The sequence below is a fragment of the Rhinopithecus roxellana genome, chromosome 21, assembly GCF_007565055.1.
Source record: "Rhinopithecus roxellana isolate Shanxi Qingling chromosome 21, ASM756505v1, whole genome shotgun sequence".
Lineage (NCBI taxonomy): Eukaryota > Metazoa > Chordata > Mammalia > Primates > Cercopithecidae > Rhinopithecus > Rhinopithecus roxellana.
In genome coordinates, this window is record NC_044569.1 from 42,144,301 (window position 1) to 42,161,204 (window position 16,904).

Consider the following 16,904-nt stretch of genomic DNA (forward strand, 5'->3'; position numbering starts at 1 on the left):
TGGTCTTGATCTCCTGACCTCGTGATCCGCCCGTCTCGGCCTCCCAAAGTGCTGGGATTACAGGCTTGAGCCACCGTGCCCGGCCAGTATTTCTTTTTTTTTTTTTTTTTTTTTTTTTTTTGAGACAGGATCTCTCTCTGTTGCCCAGGCGGGAGTTCAGTGGTGCTATCTCGGCTCACTGCAACCTCCGCCTCCTGGGTTCAAGCGATTTTTCTGCCCCAACCCCTCTAGTAGCTGGGATTACAGGCACCCGCCACTACACCTGGCTGATTTTTGTATTTTTAGTAGAGATGGGGTTTCACATGTTGGCCAGGCTGGTCTTGAACTCCTATCCTCAAGCAATCCACCCGCCTCAGCCTCCCAAAGTGCTGGGACTACAGGTGTGAGCCGTCATGCGCGGGCGCAGTATTTCTTGTATCCTGCTGTTCTCAGGGCATAGTTTGTTTCTTATTGTCCTATTGCTGCAGGTTTCGATAGTCCCCTTTTTATTTATCTCTATGTCTATTAATTTATCTTTGTTTTAGGACTCATCACTATCATTCCCCCCTTATCATTATTAAAAATTAATATTTTTTTCTTTCTTTTGGATTGTTTCCTTGGTGTTTTCTCACAATAAGATTACCCAAAATTCAGTGTTTGCATTCTTCTGTTTTTTTTTTTTTTTTTTTTTTTTTTTTTTTTTTTTTTTTAGATTCAGGGTCTTGCTATATTGCCCAGGATGCCCTTGAACTCCTGGGCTCACGCCATCCTCCCACCTCCCTAGTAAATGAGAGTACAGGCACACACCACCTCCCTGACCAACTTTCAATATTTGCATTCTTTGACTTAGTGAATCTTACTATATATGGTCAGATGGTGCTGCTGTTAGGAGACACTGATGGAATAGTTGCTTTATCTCTATTGTTTTTTGTCTCCCAAACTGCAAGCAGGGCTAAACAATGTCTCTGAGACTCTTCAAGCACAGAGATGTTAATAAAAGTAAAAGAGAAAACATTCAGGCACTGCTTTGAGGGTAACATCAGATGATATGATATCATATGATATCACCATGCAACAGCTAATGGGTGGATCTTGCTAAAGTGGCTTCTTGTGGTTTTACTGTATGTAGTCAACTCTTGGGGTGTGGCTGCAGTTCACTAATATGGGAATGAAGTATTCATATGATAAAGCAGATAACGAATATTTCCCCTTAGGGTGAGAGAGACCATTGGTTATCTAATTGGTGCCATGTACATATTATTTTAACAGCTGTAGGAGGGATTGTACCCCTTCTTTATAGATGAGAAGATTATAGTTCACAGAAGTTAGTTAACTTGCTCAAGGACAAACAGTAAATAGCAGAGCCAGAATGCAAATAGAGGTCTATTTGACTCCAAAGCCCTTACTCTTTTCTACTGTACCACAGTAATTACCTACAATTGTGTAGTGACCTGTAAGTGAAGGTGTACGTGTATTTTGTAGGTACCCTGTTTACTGTCTTGGCAGAATCTGGCTAAAGGTAGAAAGTGTTCATTCATGTCCAACTTTATCTTTGTAACAGATAATGAACCCAGCCAAGTCTCACAGCCCAAGAAGACTTTGTCCCCAACTGGTACAGCACAACCAAGCCGGGGAGTAGATCCAAAAGAGGGGCCCCAGGAACTTCAGGAAAAGAAGATACAGGTGCTAGAGGAGAAGGTTCTCCGACTCACAAGGACGGTTCTTGACCTCCAGTCTTCCCTTGCTGGAGTGAGTGAAAATCTCAAACATGCCACTCAGGATGATGCCAGTAAAACACGGGCACCAGGGCTCAGCAGCCAGCACCCCAAGCCTGACACCACCATTAGTGGAGACACAGAAACGGCCCGGAGTCCTGGCGTCTTCAACACTAAGGAATCTGGCGTGAAGGACATCAAGTCTGAATTGGCTGAAGTCAAAGATACTCTAAAGAACAAAAGTGACAAGCTGGAAGAGCTGGATGGAAAAGTGAAGGGCTACGAAGGGCAGCTCAGACAGCTCCAGGAAGCAGCCCAGGGCCCAACGGTGACCATGACAACCAACGAGCTCTACCAAGCCTATGTGGACAGTAAGATCGACGCCCTGAGAGAGGAGCTCATGGAGGGCATGGACAGAAAGCTGGCTGACCTGAAAAACTCGTGTGAGTACAAGCTCACTGGCCTCCAACAGCAGTGTGACGACTATGGGAGCAGCTACCTGGGAGTGATAGAGCTCATAGGGGAGAAGGAAACAAGCCTGAGAAAAGAAATAAATGACCTCCGAGCCCGGCTACAGAAGCCTTCAGCCCAGGCAAACTGCTGTGACAGTGAAAAGAATGGTGACATTGGTCAACAGATCAAGACGTTGGACCAGAAAATTGAGAGAGTTGCTGAAGCCACCAGAATGCTGAATGGAAGAATGGACAATGAGTTTGACCGCCTTATAGTTCCAGAGCCAGATGTGGATTTTGATGCAAAATGGAACGAACTTGATGCAAGGATCAACGTGACAGAGAAGAACGCTGAAGAACATTGCTTTTACATTGAGGAAACCCTTCGGGGGACCATTAATGGAGAGGTGGGTGACTTGAAGCAGCTTGTCGATCAGCAAATACAGTCTCTGGAAGACCGTCTGGGGGCTGTTCTCCTACACATGGCCAACAACACTGGTGCAGAGCTCAGTCCCCCAGGGGCAGCAGCCCCGCCAGGAGTGTCAGGGCCAGGAGATGAGCGGGTCATGATGGAATTAAACCACCTGAAGGACAAAGTTCAATTTGTTGAAGACATTTGCCTGCAGAACATCCAGGGAAAGCCTCACGGGATGGAAGGTGCCTTGCCAAACAGGGAAGATCGCGCGGTACGCGACAACCTGCACCTTTTGAAATCTCTCAACGACACGATGCACAGGAAGTTTCGAGAAACCGAACGAACCATCCAGAAATTTCAACAGGATTTTAGTTTTCTTTATTCTCAATTAAACCACACAGAAAATAATGTGGCTCATCTTCAGAAGGAATTGAGCAATTGTAGAGCAGGTGAAAATGCTGGTGTGGGTGGCTTCACTAAGGTGGGTGAGCAAGAAAGGACAGTGGACACCCTGCCGTCCCCCCAGCACCCCATGACCCATTGCTGCAGTCAGCTGGAGGAGAGGTGGCAGAGGTTGCAGAGCCAGCTCCTCTCGGAACTGGACGCTTGTAAGGAAAGCACGCAGGGGGTCCAGAGGGAGGTCTCCATGGTGGAGGGCAGGGTGTCTCATATGGAAAAAACTTGCAGCAAGCTGGACTCTATCTCAGGAGATCTTCAGAGGATCAAGGAAGGGCTCAACAAGCATGTCAGCAGCCTGTGGAACTGCGTTAGGCAGATGAACGGAACACTCAGGTCGCATTCCAGAGACATTTCTGGCCTGAAGAATTCAGTCCAGCAGTTCTACAGCCATGTCTTCCAGATTTCTACTGATTTGCAAGATCTGGTCAAATTTCAACCATCAGCAAGTAAGTTGAATCTTACAATTCTATTTCTTGTATTTCTTTGCAGCATGCAACAACATTTTTAAAATAATATTTTGTTAATTTTTGATTTTGTTGAAACTTCATCAGGTAAAAATGTGACAGTATTATGCTAGATTTTGGACAGTTCACGGAATGAACTAAATGCCATCAGTCCTACCCAAATGTGGTTCCTAGATTGGTGCCTGGATTATTTGGTGCTGGGTAGCAATGAGATAAATTATATATTCTCAATGTTAATATTTAGGAACTTCTAAAATAATTTGACAGGCCAGTCGCAGTGGCTCATGCCTGTAATCCCAGCACTCTGGGAGGCAAAGGAGGGTGGATCACCTGAGTTCAGGCATTTGAGATCAACCTGGCCAAAATGGTGAAAACCCATCTCTACTAAAAATGCAGAAATTAGCGGGGTGTGGTGGCATGCGCCTGTAGTCCCAGCTAGTAGGGAGGCTGAGGTGGGAGAATTGCTTGAACCTGGGAGGCGGAGGTTAAGGTGAGCCAGGATTGTATCACTGCACTCCAGCCTGGGCAACAGAGTGAAGTACCATCTCAAATAAATAAACAAACTAACAACATTGCAGTGTTTAAGCACATGATCTATGTATTTTACAAAAATATCAGTTCACAACACATTGAAAATAAAGGAAAACTGGTTCTTCCCACAGACGGATGGCAAAACATTATCTGTAGAATCAGGTTGGTGAGCTCAGAGTTGGGGTCAGATTTTTGGCATAACAGCTTGGGGCAGTGGATGTTGTCCTCTCTTCTACCTAGGGAGTCTCCTGCGTACCTCTCTTCAAGCATCACTTTTTATCTGTGTCATTATCATCTTCAGGGCTTAGCTGATGGCAGATAGGATGCTGTCATATTTGTTTCCAGACACGACCGTGGATGAGAGCAGTTTAGGGGCAGGAACTATCTGAAGCTCCATAGTGCCTGGATCCAGGAAGCTCAGCAGTAGTGCTGAGAGCAATGCTAGCTACACCTTAGGCACTCAACAAACAAACGTTTATTGAACAAATGAATGAGTAATATATGCAATAAGATTTTTTGCTACTTGGGGTTGCTAAACGCAGTCTCCTTGAAGGACAGAACTTCTCTTGTACCTGGGTTTACACTCTGAGACAGCCTCAGACATGAGCCAGCCCCCTCTAGTTGGAGTCCGGGTGTGAAAGGAAGGAAGAGGGAGCTCGCATTTTTGTGTACATTTTTCTATGTACACACATAGAAAGTGTACAGCTCCGGCTTAGTCCCTTCACGGGGACTGAATTCCATCACGGCCTCACAGAAAGGCTGTTTTCCAACAGTGAAAATGTGCCCGAAGTCATGTGGCTGTTCAGTGGGGGAGCCAGGATGAGAACCAGGCCAGGCTACATCCAAGAATTATTTTCTTCCCGTCCGGCCATGATGACTGTGTGTCTCCCAGAGCTGAGTGCAGACTTACTTGGTCCACAGGGACTTGTTGAGGGGCTTGCTTTGTGCTAGAAGGAGCCTATTTCCTGACCTCCCCGTCCCTGTTTTCTTTTCTCCCTTCCTTGCCTTTGGGACTTTTACCTCCCTGACCTGGTTCCGCTCCGGGTGACACAGGCCCTTGCACAAGGAACTGAGATTTTACGGCCTCTGTGAGCCTTGGGATTTTATGATCAAGTCCCAGATGTGACATAAAACCCAAGGCAGGGCAGGCTAGAACATGGGAAGCAGGCAAGCTCTGGCTTGGCCAGGGAGAGCCAGGGCCAGGTCCTGGCAGCTCAGGAGGGTGGAGAGGGTCCGAGGTAGGTGGGAAATGCCCTGGATGTCCCCAGAGCACTGTGCTTATCTTGCAGATGAGGAGTCGCCTAGGCCCAGGAGGACCAGGAATCTGGCCCCCACCCCAGTGTCCGGCCTGCTGCACCTCACTATTTATAACCCAGCCCTTCCCCCGCTCCAGGGCCACACAGCTCCTCTATCTCTGGAATGTTGAGTAGAGGTCACAAGACCATGTACGTGTTCATAGAATGATTGTCCCTTGTGGTGACAACGCTGTCTGGTCTGTGTCTTACGATAACAGATTGAATCAGATATTTCCAGTTGATTTGGAACTCTCTGGTGGCGTGGGAAGCTGTGTTAACACTTTCACATTTGTCTGTTGCAGTAGGAGTTGGGGGTGTAATCCTTTTAAAAGAGAATGTGGCTTACAAAACATTATCCCTTTGGACAGAGCTCATTGTGGTGAGTGTAGACTGCATGGAGTTTCGAGAATTTCATTGACTGGAAAAGAGCCAGAAATAAACAAGCAGAGCCTCCTCTGCCCTTGTCTAGCATCCAGGTCTAGGAGACCTGGAACCTGAGTATCAGAGGGACATGGGAGAATCTGGAGCTAAGGTCACCGTGAGAGTGACATGTCAGTCAGTTAAAAGTCAACAGAATGTTTATTGAGTGCCTACCATGTGCAAGGCTCTTGGGGGACCTGGAGATAAGGAGGTATAATCCTTAGTCTAAAGCATTTGCAATCACAGTGGGAAAGAGACTCAGGTCTGCAGAGAGAGTGAATGAGATCATAGCGGTTGATCCCTTTAGTTCATAAGATCTTATTGAGCCCCTATTATGTGGGAGGTAATGGCTGTGTGGGGGAGTATGTGGATAAAAGACAGTCTGATGGGGAAACAAGCAGACAGATGGTCACAGGAATGGGGTGTGCACGAGATACCTTGGGTGTTCAGAGAAGCACCCACAGTGGAAGTCAGGGAGGGATTCTGAGGACAGAGCCCTGAGCCGAGCCCTCAGTGTAGGTATTTACCCAGCAGAGTACAGAGGCTGATAGGGTGAGGAATGAGGTGAGATGAGAGAAGCTTCCAGAGGAGGTGTTACTGGATCTGATTGAGGGATGGATGGGATTCAGAAAGCAGGAGGGGAGGACATTGTGGATTAGCTATTTATTGCATTATAACAACCCATTCCAAATCTTGCTGGCTTAAAACAACAAAGATGTATTAGTTTCCATTATTCTGTAGGTCAGGAACCCCGGCAGGGCTTGGCTCAGCGGTTCTTCTGCTCTATGTGGCATCAACTTGAGTCGCCCATTCAGCTGCATTTGGCTTGTGGTTGACTGGAAGGTCTGTGAAGACTCCATCATACGTCTGGTGCCTCGGTGCTCCTCTACCTGGCCCCTCTCTCTCCGTGTGGCCAACCAGGGCTTCCTCACAGCATGGCGGTCTCAAGTAGTCAGACGATGGCGACTGTCAAGGGAAAGTGGAAGCTGCTGGGCCTCCCACAGGCTAGCCCAGAGCTGGAGCAGCATCACTGCTGCCACATTCTATTGTCAAAGCAGGTCTGCTCTTGAAGGGTGATGTGGCTGGTATGTTTGGGGAAGGAAGGGGGATTAATGGTGGTCATGATATCTACCACAGTGAGCACAGGTCCAGAGGTGAAGATGTGTGACGGTTTCAGACCAGTAAGCAGATCGCCAGACCAGGAACACACACTGTGGTGTTTCTACTCAGCCTGTTGCCCTTTTCACAGATCCTGTTTCCTTTGGAAGCATCACTGAGGTGAGGCTGAATTATCCAAGAAGCAACCAATAGGGGAGAAGAAGGGGCTTCAACTGATGCTTAAATAGATCCAAGTCTCTTTCGTGTCCTTCTGTTAAGGGCAGGTGTTCTTTCTTGGGCTTAAAAGGGATTCCTGAAATTACATGCACACACACACACACATATATATTGCATATATTATATATTATATATATTATATATATATATTATATATATTATATATTATATATATTATATATATTATATATATTATATATATATTATATATATTATATATTATATATATTATATATATTATATATTATATATTATATATTATATATATTATATATTATATATATAACTTTTTTTTGAGATGGAGTCTCCCTCTGTCACTGGGGCTGGAGTGCAGTGGTGCAATCTTGGCTCACTGCAATGTTCACCTCCCAGGTTCAAGCGATTCTCCTGCTTCAGCCTCCCAACTAGCTGGGATTACAGGTGTCTGCCACCACATCCAGCTAATTTTTGTATTTTTAGTAGAGACAAGGATTCACCATGTTGGTCAGGCTGGTCTCGAACTCCTAACCTCAGGTGATCCACCCACCGCAGCCTCCCAAAGTGCTGGAATTACAAACATAAGCTATTGTGCACAGCCAGATATATATATTTGAGGCAGGATCTTGCTCTGTCACCCAGGCTAGAGTACAGTGGTACAATAACAGCTCCCTGCAGCCTCAACCTTTCTAGGTTCAGGTGATCCTCCCACCTCAGCCACCCAGGTAGCTAGTACTACTGACACGTGTCATCATGCCCAGCTATTTTTTTTTTTTTTTTTTTTTTTTTGAGATGGGTTTCACCATGTGGCCCAGGCTCGTCTCAAACTCTTGGACTCAAGTGATTCGACTGCCTTAGCCTGGGATTCAGGCATGTGCTGTAATTACATGTGCTGGGAATTACAGGCATGAATCAGTGTGCCCAGACAATTTTTTTGGAGCAGGGGGTTGGGGGACAAAAGGTCCACATGTCTGGGCACAGTGGCTCACGCCTGTAATCCCAACACTTTGTGAGGCTCAGACGGGTGTATTGCTTGAGCCCAAGAGTTCAAGACCACCCTGGGCAACACAGGGAGTCTCTGTCTCTACAAAAAATACAAAAAAAAAAAAACATACTTTTGAGAAAACGGTCCAGGCAGAGGGAGCAGCATTCTCAAGGGCTATGAGGAAGCTCTTTTGAAAAACCCAGAATACTGGTCTGGCCAAGTGTATAAGCAAAGCAGAAGGTCATTGGCAATGAGGTCAAAGCGACGGTAGGAATGAGATCACGTGGGCTTTCTAGGCTGTGATAAAGGAGCTGGATGTTAAGTGCCATGAGAAACTATTGAAGGATTTGGGGAGTGATTACTTCCATTGAAATCTGAGCTCATCCATGCTTATAAACAGTGGGTGATTAACTAGTGTCCTGGACTTGGTAATCACTCAGGAAATATTACCTATTACTTAAACCTTGCATCCCCTAGAATGGATGTTTAATCAATTCATGACTGAACTTTTCTCCCTTTCTCTACCTATAAACCCCCAGGCCTCCAGCCTTGGAAGAGTGAGAGAGGGCCTGTAAACACAGCAGACACAGGGTGAGGGGCCCTGGTGGCTCCGGGGATGCTGTAGATGGTCATGGCTTTTTTTTGTTTTTGTTTTTCTTGCTTTCCCTTTCTTTTTCTTCTTTTTAAAATTAGGGTTCAAATAGACAGTATAAAAAGCTTTAGAAATGGCTGGGCAGTGGCTCATGCCTGTAATCCCAGCACTTTGGGAGGCCAAGGCAGAGGGTCACTTGAGCACAGGAGTTCAAGACCAGCCTGGGCAACACAGTGAGATCCTGTCTGTACAAATCACAAATTAGCTGGGTGTGGCGGTGTGCACCTGTGGCTCCACCTACTCAAGAGGCTGAGGCAGGAGGATCCCTTGAGCCCAGGAGTCTGAGGCTGCAGTGAGCTATGATCGCACCACTGCACTCTAGCCTGAGCAGTATAGCATAATCCTGTCTCTTAAAAAAAAAAAAAAAAAAAAGCGTAGAGATCTCCCTTTTCAGCATTCACAGCTTCATGTATCTCATGGATCAATAGTTTTGTTGAGCAGAATCTCATCACTTATGAACAAATTAGGTTCTAAATGGAAAGGAGCCTCGAGGCCCTTTATTCCCTAGACGGTGTGGTCACGGATTTGAGCCCTCCTTCCCAGATGGACTCACTCCCATTTTCACAGGTGGGGGGTGCATCGAGCCTTCGCCCTGCCTCAGCGGGCACCCTCTTTAGTTCCCTTTCCTCAAGTTGTCCAGCCTTACCCCCACTCGAGTCTGACCCATGAGTGATTCACAGGGAGACAGCAGAGGCTGTCTCCATGCCTGGGACCCAGGATGCCCCAGCCTGCAGCCCAGTGGCAGCAGCGTGTGGAGAATGGCGCAGCCTGCCCTCCCCAGCTGGTTTTAGCTTCCCCTGGCCCCACGCAGAGGCTGAGCCTCAGCCGGACCCTGCCCTCCCACTGTTCCTCTCCCAGTAGGGGAAGGAAGGGGTGCTGGTGGCGAGCAGGAAGGGTAAGCAGAGGGATGGAGCTGTGTGCAGGGGACTTCTCTTTCCAGATGTCACGCTTCCACGAAGAGCCAGCTGGCGTCGATGTCGGCACACTAGACATAACGGCATCACTTCCTTTTTCTGTTCTCCCACCCTTTTCTGCTCATGTCTCTGAGTAATTTTCATCATAGCATTTCTTTTAGGAGTGCTGCAGGTTTCAGCCTACTATTTTTATGGAGTTATTTAAGTTATAAGAATGAAAAAGCACAGTCTTCTCAAATAACTATTTAACCAGAAAGCTTGGCCAGGGCACTGCCTGATGCCAACATTCTGACCCCTTTGCCCCAACTCGAGATCAGCTGAGTTTGGGGAGAGTGTAGGCCCAAGGCAGCATGATGGACTTAGGGTTTTATAAACATATAAAGGCTCAATAAATTGCTTCTATTCAGGCCATAGGGAACTCCTGACAACTTGCCTCCTTTATCCTGTGGGCACCAGGTTTCTACGATGCTCTTCGGTTTGTGTAAACCACAGCTGCTTTTCTGCATCTTAGCCTTGAACTTAGAGCTACAGAGCTTTTCCAGAGCTGTGTGCATAAATGCCTCTGGGATCTTTAAAAAAAAAAAAAAAAAAAAAAAAAGGAACTCCTGGGCTCACTGAGGAGATCGCTGTTCAGCAGGGATGAGGTGACGCCCAGGAATTTGTAATTAAATTTGTGACTAAAACAAACTGCTGGCTCTAGTCCTAGAAATTGAAGGAAGGCTACCCCAGAGGCAGTGGGATCTACCCACCCCAGGTAAGCTGTGCCCAAAAACAGAGGAGGCAGGGGGAAGGGAGGACACAGAATGGACCACTGACTTTGACACTGCACCACCAGGAGAAGTCAGTTTTGTGTGAGCCCACTTACGGACTCCATTCTGTTCCAGTTTTTGAGGTCTCTCCTGGTAGCTTATTTTGTAGCTTTAATAGTGAGTCTTAAAATCAAGCAGTATAGACCCTCCTGTGCACGCCTATGTAAATTTTAGAATCAGCTTGTGAATTTTTCTCGCTATTTTTTTTTTTCCCAGATAGAGTCTTGCTCTGTTGCCCAGGCTGGAGTGCAGTGGCACAGTCTCAGCTCACTGCAACCTCTGCCTCCTGGGTTCAAGCAATTCTCCTGCCTCAACCTCCTGAATAGCTGGGATTACAGGCACCTGCCACCATACCCCACTAATTTTGTATTTTTAGTAGAGATAGGGTTTCACCATGTTGGCCAGGCTGGTTTCAAACTCCTGACCTCAGGTGATCCACCCACCTCAGCTTCCCAAAGTGCTGGCATTGCAGACATGAGCCACTGCGCCTGGCCTCGCTTGTGAATTTCTAAAAAAAATTTAAAAATTCCGAGTGCTGCTGATGCTCAGCTGGGTGAGTGCCTTCTCTGTTGGGGTTCCGTGATAGCAAATTACTTTCCAGCTCAAATGTATTGCCACGGATTCTAGCATACATGACTAAAGCTGTATTTATATTTCAACATTCACTAGTTTGTACTTTGCAGAAATTTAGACCCATAGTCTGTATTTAGCCCTATTCTACCGGTTTCACATTGTTAGGTCTGGATTCTTATCATTTTGGTGTCAATATGGCACCTTCTGCAGTGCAACCAACACAGTGCTCCCTCTTAGAAGCTCAAGGGTTCTTTTTTTTTTTTTTTTTCATTCAAACCAAATTCAAAAAAAAAAAAATTTATTTACTTATTTATTTACTTATTTATTTTTGAGACAGGGTCTTGCTCTGTTGCCCAGGCTGGAGTACAGTGGTGTGATTATAGCCTTGAACTCCTGGGCTCATGCTATTCTCCTGCCTCAGTCTTCTGAATAGCCAAAACTACAGGCACAAATTACCATGCCCAGCTAATTTTTTAAGTTTTTTATCAAGACAGAGTTTGGCTATGTTGAAAGTGCTGGTCTTGAACTCCTGGGCTCAAGCGATCCTCCCACTGCAGCCTCCTAAAGTACTGGGATTGCCGGCATAAGCCACAGTGCCCAGCTCAAAAGCAGCATTGAGATGGCCATTGACTTGGAGTAGAACTATTCCAGGGAATGCACGTTTGCCTTCTCGGCATCAGGGATCCTTTTGCATGCCTGCTTGTCAGCCAGCTTGGTGGCCTGCCCTCCTGTCCTTCAGGGAAGACCAACAACTGTTTCTTCGAAAAAAACCCTTTGTCTAAGCTCACCCCGCACCCATTCAGCACCACAAGCCACAGTTTCTCTGAATTTTCTGATGAGTCCAGCATTTCTCATGCTTTAGTCCATGATGGTATGGGGGTTATTTCCCAGGAACTAGAGCTTTGCCACTCAGCGGAGCAGTCAACTGTGAAAGCATCTTCCGTCCATCCACTTAGCTTTCTGTATGTCAGCACTTTGAAGCTTTTTTTTTTTTTTTTTTATTAAAAAGTCTGAAGTCTTGATCAGCATCTTTAAAACACGTCTCCAGTTTCAGCATTTGGTCAGCAGGTATACCTTTTGGATGGTAGGGAGATCAGATTTCACCTTCACTGGACTTCTGATGAATTACACTTAACATTTGCACAGTGTTTTACAAATAGTGGGGCATTAGCGGGGCATACCGCATCCATTGCTTCATCTGATGGGCATCAATTTCTGCCTGGATGACAGGAGGGCACTGCAGGTTGAGCCCGTTGCATGGACAAGGTTTCAGTGGCTTTCCCACAGCCAAGTCTCAGCCACAGGCTCTAACGGCTAAGGCCAGGCTTTCTCCAACAGCCTCTGCTCTGTGACAAGACACCCCTTAGTTGCCAAGAACAGGGCCAACCCTTTCCCCAGGTCTCCTCTTGCAGCCCAGCTGCTCAGGGCTCTTGCAGAAAGCAGGGCTTCCTGGAGACAGGAGGCAACCCCTGACTCCTTAATGAGCAAGGGTGTTCGGGGGGAAGACACTTGTTTTTAGCACATCAGCCCATGAATTATTGGGGATTTTCTTAGGAAAGTCTTTGTTTTAGTAAAAGTTGAAATTGATCATTGGTTTTGAAATTGACTTTCAATAGGAGTTTTCGAGGAGAGGGAATGGCCTTCAATCCCTTACATGTCAGGTTCACCCATGATGAGGCTGTGACCCTACCCGACCCGTGCGGGGCGTCAGGCAGGCCTGGTGTGGTGTGGCTGGTCTGTCCCTGTCATTCTTCAGGAGTTAAAACATATGAGGAGCAACCCTTGGCTCTTATGAAGAATTCATTTCAAATGGTCCGTTCTTGAATTAGAAACACATGTTCAGTTCAGAAAGCAGTCGGCTGCTGGAGAGAATGAGCAGAGTGCTATCCAGCCTTTGTTAAGACTTGGTCATAAATGTGTGCATTCGGCACCCCACGTGATGCTGTGCACTGAGCCGGAGCTGGGAGAGGCCAGGGCTGGGGGCACCCATCTGAACGAGACGTCGCTTTTTCATGACTGTCGCTGCTGTGATGTGGCGGGCTGCTTTGGAGCCCTCAGCTGTCCATGGCACCCATGCACAGACTCCCCCAGGAGATCCACTGAAGATACTTGGCTCAAGCAATATCTAATTCATTCTTTCTCCTCGGCCTTCCACTCGCGCAACAAGTCTGGGTGTTGAGGGAGTAATGGATATGTTAAAATGGATTATAGTAAAAGACAGAATGATCACTGTCCTATATGTATCAGAACTGCCTTGTTAGGACCCCAGAATGGCAATTATTTTTGGCAAAATTAGGGTTCCCAAATTGAATGGCTGGCAGGAATTAGGGTGCATAGCCCACAGTGCCTGTCATAGATAGGTTCAGCCTTCTTTTATTCACCCAATACTTAAATTGTTCAGTGTCAGTTACCAGGCCTTGTGCTAGGCCCTGGGGATGGCAGAGAATTAAGATGCTCAAGTACTCATCAGTCAGCCAGAGAGGAAAGGTCAGAACCACAGAAAGAGCCCCCAAGGTCCATGTTGCTTCCTGGTGCAGAGGCAGGACTGTTCAAGCCTGCTGGACCAATCCAAGAAGGCTTCATGGAAGAGGTGGTTTTGAACTGGGACTTCAGGAGTGGGTGCTGTTGTGAGGGTGCTGGGAGAGGCCATTTCAGGGGTGCACATGGCAAAGGCACGAAGCCAGGGAAGTCACATGAGAGCTGGGTACCAGTGAGCATACTGATGGCAGCCAAAGGAGGCGGAGGACTCAGAATGTCAGGCCGAGGACAGTCAGTTTGATTTTTACGAGAAGTAGAGAACAATGGAAGCTTTTTGAGCAGAAAATATGATTAGAATGCTTTCTAAAGAGCATTCTGGAAAAGGTGTGAATGAAGGATCCAAGCAATATTTCAAAATTAGAATCAGCTGGGCCTAGCGACAAATTTGTGTGTGAAAGATTGGGAGGGGGTGACCAAAGGAGAAGGAAGAGTAAAATAGGACTCCGTGTGCCTGGATGAGGGAGAACAAGGGCGGATTTCAGAAGCAAAGGGTGATCTGAAGGGTTGGTGGGGACAGGGAAGAAAATAAGGGCCAGTTTGGGTGGCCTGTGCTTTGCCATTTTAAGATGCTTTGCTGACTGTAACTTATCGATGGTTGAAGGACAGAGGAAAATTCTGTTTTCCCCTGAGTTTTGAATGGAGAGACACATGCTTGGGCTGAAAGCAAGAAACTAGTGGGGGAGGAAGGAAAGAGGTTAAGAAGAGAGAGGAGTGATGTCAGATGGAGCCGATCCAAGAAGAGCAGGGAGGGTGGGGCTGGGGCTCAGGCAGAGGCGTGTGCCCTGGGAGGCAGGCCAGCTTCTGAGCCAGGAAGACAGTGTCCAGAGAGGAGGAGGAAAGAAAAGGAAGATGAGGAGTTGACTCAAGTGTGCTTGGATTAGAGGGGAAAGGTCAGAAACAGGCCCTCAGTGTCTTCTACAATTATATTTTATAAAAATAAGTAAAATAACACTGAGAAGCTCATAATGAAAACCAGCTCCCCTGCCCCCTTCCCCATTCTTCCCACGCCCCAGAGGCAGCCACATGTAACTCTTCCAGCTGTTTCTTTTCTTTGGTACTTACCTCTATTTCTAAATTGATTTATCAGCTTTAGACATTGTATATTGACTCCCCTTCCTCCCAATTCCCAACAGAGTTATCCTACAGTCAATATGCAACGTCTATGCTATGCTGAGCTCAATAGCTCTCTAAGATTGTGTTACTTTCCTTTTTACTTTTCTCTTAATTGGTAGTAGCGTTGCTTCTATCCTATGTATCTATTTTGGAGTCTTCCTACCCTTCAACAGCCTCTTAATACAATTTTCTATATCATAAAAAGTATCATTTGTCAGTTCCATTTTTTAAAAAATCGACCTCCTTCCTGGAATTCTTGCTCTTTCTGATCTAACCTGGACTGGTTATTCTCTAGACTTTTGCAATAAGGCTTTCAATCTGAGCCTGCCTTCACTACTATTCTAGAAATGTCTTTAATCTCTCTCCCCTTTCTTTACTCTCTGTTGCTTTTTCATGGTTTACTCCCTTGTTTCTGTAGTGCACATTTCCCAATACCTTTTTAAGAAAGGGTGCTTGAGAAATAGCATTTAAAATTTTTTAAAGTATTGCCTGTCTAAAAATATCTTTATTCTTCTCTTGTAATTGATGGGTGTTTTTGCTGGGTATAGAATTCAAGGTTGACAATTATATTCCATCAGTATTTGACATTGTTCCCTTCTCTTCTAGTTTCCAATACTGTTGAGAAGCCTGGTGATGCCTTCCTGATTTGCAGTCAATTTTTATATTTTTTTCCCTTGAAGTTTGTAATATCTCCTTTTTATCTTCACTGTTCTGAATGTGGCTTGGTTTATTCCTTTTATTCAATAATTGTGCTGGGATCTTTCATTTTCTTCAGTTCTGGGAAATTGTGTGTTTATTTGATAATTCTCTCCTTACCACTCCATTACCCCTACATACCAGTTTTTCTGATCTCTCTTTTTCTGGAAGGACTTCCTAGGTTGACCCTTTAATTTTCTTATGATTTCCTTCCTATTGTTCATCATTTTGTCATCATCTTCTATCTTCTGAAAGATTTCCTTGATTTTTGTCTACCAATCCCTTTCATTGAAATGTCTGATTTTGGCAAGTGCCTTTTTAATCAGCAAAGGCTCACCATTATTCTCTGACTATCCCTTTTGTATAGCAAACAATTCTTGCATCTTGGATGCAGTGTCTTCTGCTTCTCTGAGGATAGTATGTGTTTATTTTCTTGCACTGTATCTGTCTCTTTAGAGTTCCTTTTCATTAGTTGGTGTGGCTTGCTTTGGTCCCTGTCGTTCACGCTGGTGGCTTTCCTCCTATGTCAGGTGATTTTGACTTTGGTTCACATTTAATGGAGAGACACTAGATAGAGTTTCATGACTGTGGGCATCATTAGAGGGTCAATTTGAAGAATCCTTCTATCTCCAGCTAGAGGTATAAGCAAGTGGCTGGGATCTTAACAGAGGATGGGGACTGTGAGCCTCCTTATTCAGGGAGCAGACTTTCACTTAGTGTTTTTAGACTGGTGTCTTACTCCTGTCTTCCACTGTAGCTGGTTTCTCCATGGTTTTCAATCCCCCTGCCTCAGTTTCTCTGTCTAACCCAGCCTTTTGCAACCAGGGTTCCAAAGAGATGTAAACCCTGATGCTATTCTATTGTACGGAATGAACTAACTTCTCTGTATTTAGAATGGAATTAGCTCTGTATCATCCTGAGGGAAAATTGAGAAAGTAATCACTCAAATTGTTTTCTCTTGGGCTTCTCTTCTGGAACATTGGTTAGGAAAGGCTGTTGGAGAAACCACCTCTCTCAGGGTGTTCTGGCAACCTGCCTTTGTGGGTGGGTGGGGGGCATGTATTTGATCTGCCATATTTATCTTAGTTTTATTTTTTAAATTTTTAGTTATGTGTACAGAGTATATATATATATGTATGGGGGTATATAAGGTATTTTGATACAGGCATGCAGTGTGTAATAATCAGGGTAATGGGGGTATCTATTACCCCAAGCATTTATCATTTCTTTACAAACGTTCCAATTCTACTCTTTTATTTAAAAATGTGCAAAAGATAATTGCTGACTGCAGTCACCCTGTTGTGCTATCAAATACTAGATCTTATTAATTCTGTCTAACTATATTTTTGAACCCATTAACCACCTCCACTGCCCTTCTCCCCAGCTTAGTGAGGGTGGAGTGCAGTGGTGCTATCTTGGCTCACTGCAGCCTCCACCTCTTGGGTTCAAGTGATTCTTCTGCCTCAGCCTCCCAAGTAGCTGGGATTACAGGTGTGCTCCACTACACCAGGTTAATTTTTTTTTTTTTTTGTATATTTGGAAGAGATGAGGTTTCACCATCTTGGTCAGGCTGGTCTCGAATT

General features: G+C 45.6%; 1 protein-coding gene across 1 annotated transcript in view; it reads left to right on the forward strand.

Annotated features, from left to right (window-relative positions):
• Nucleotides 1-16,904, forward strand: part of EMILIN2 (elastin microfibril interfacer 2) — a 61,000-nt gene that overhangs the window by 35,844 nt on the left and 8,252 nt on the right. Inside the window, exon 4 of the mRNA XM_030925773.1 lies at nt 1,541-3,466. Within this exon, the coding sequence (XP_030781633.1) occupies nt 1,541-3,466 (1,926 nt within the window). The remainder of the gene's footprint in view (nt 1-1,540; nt 3,467-16,904) is intronic.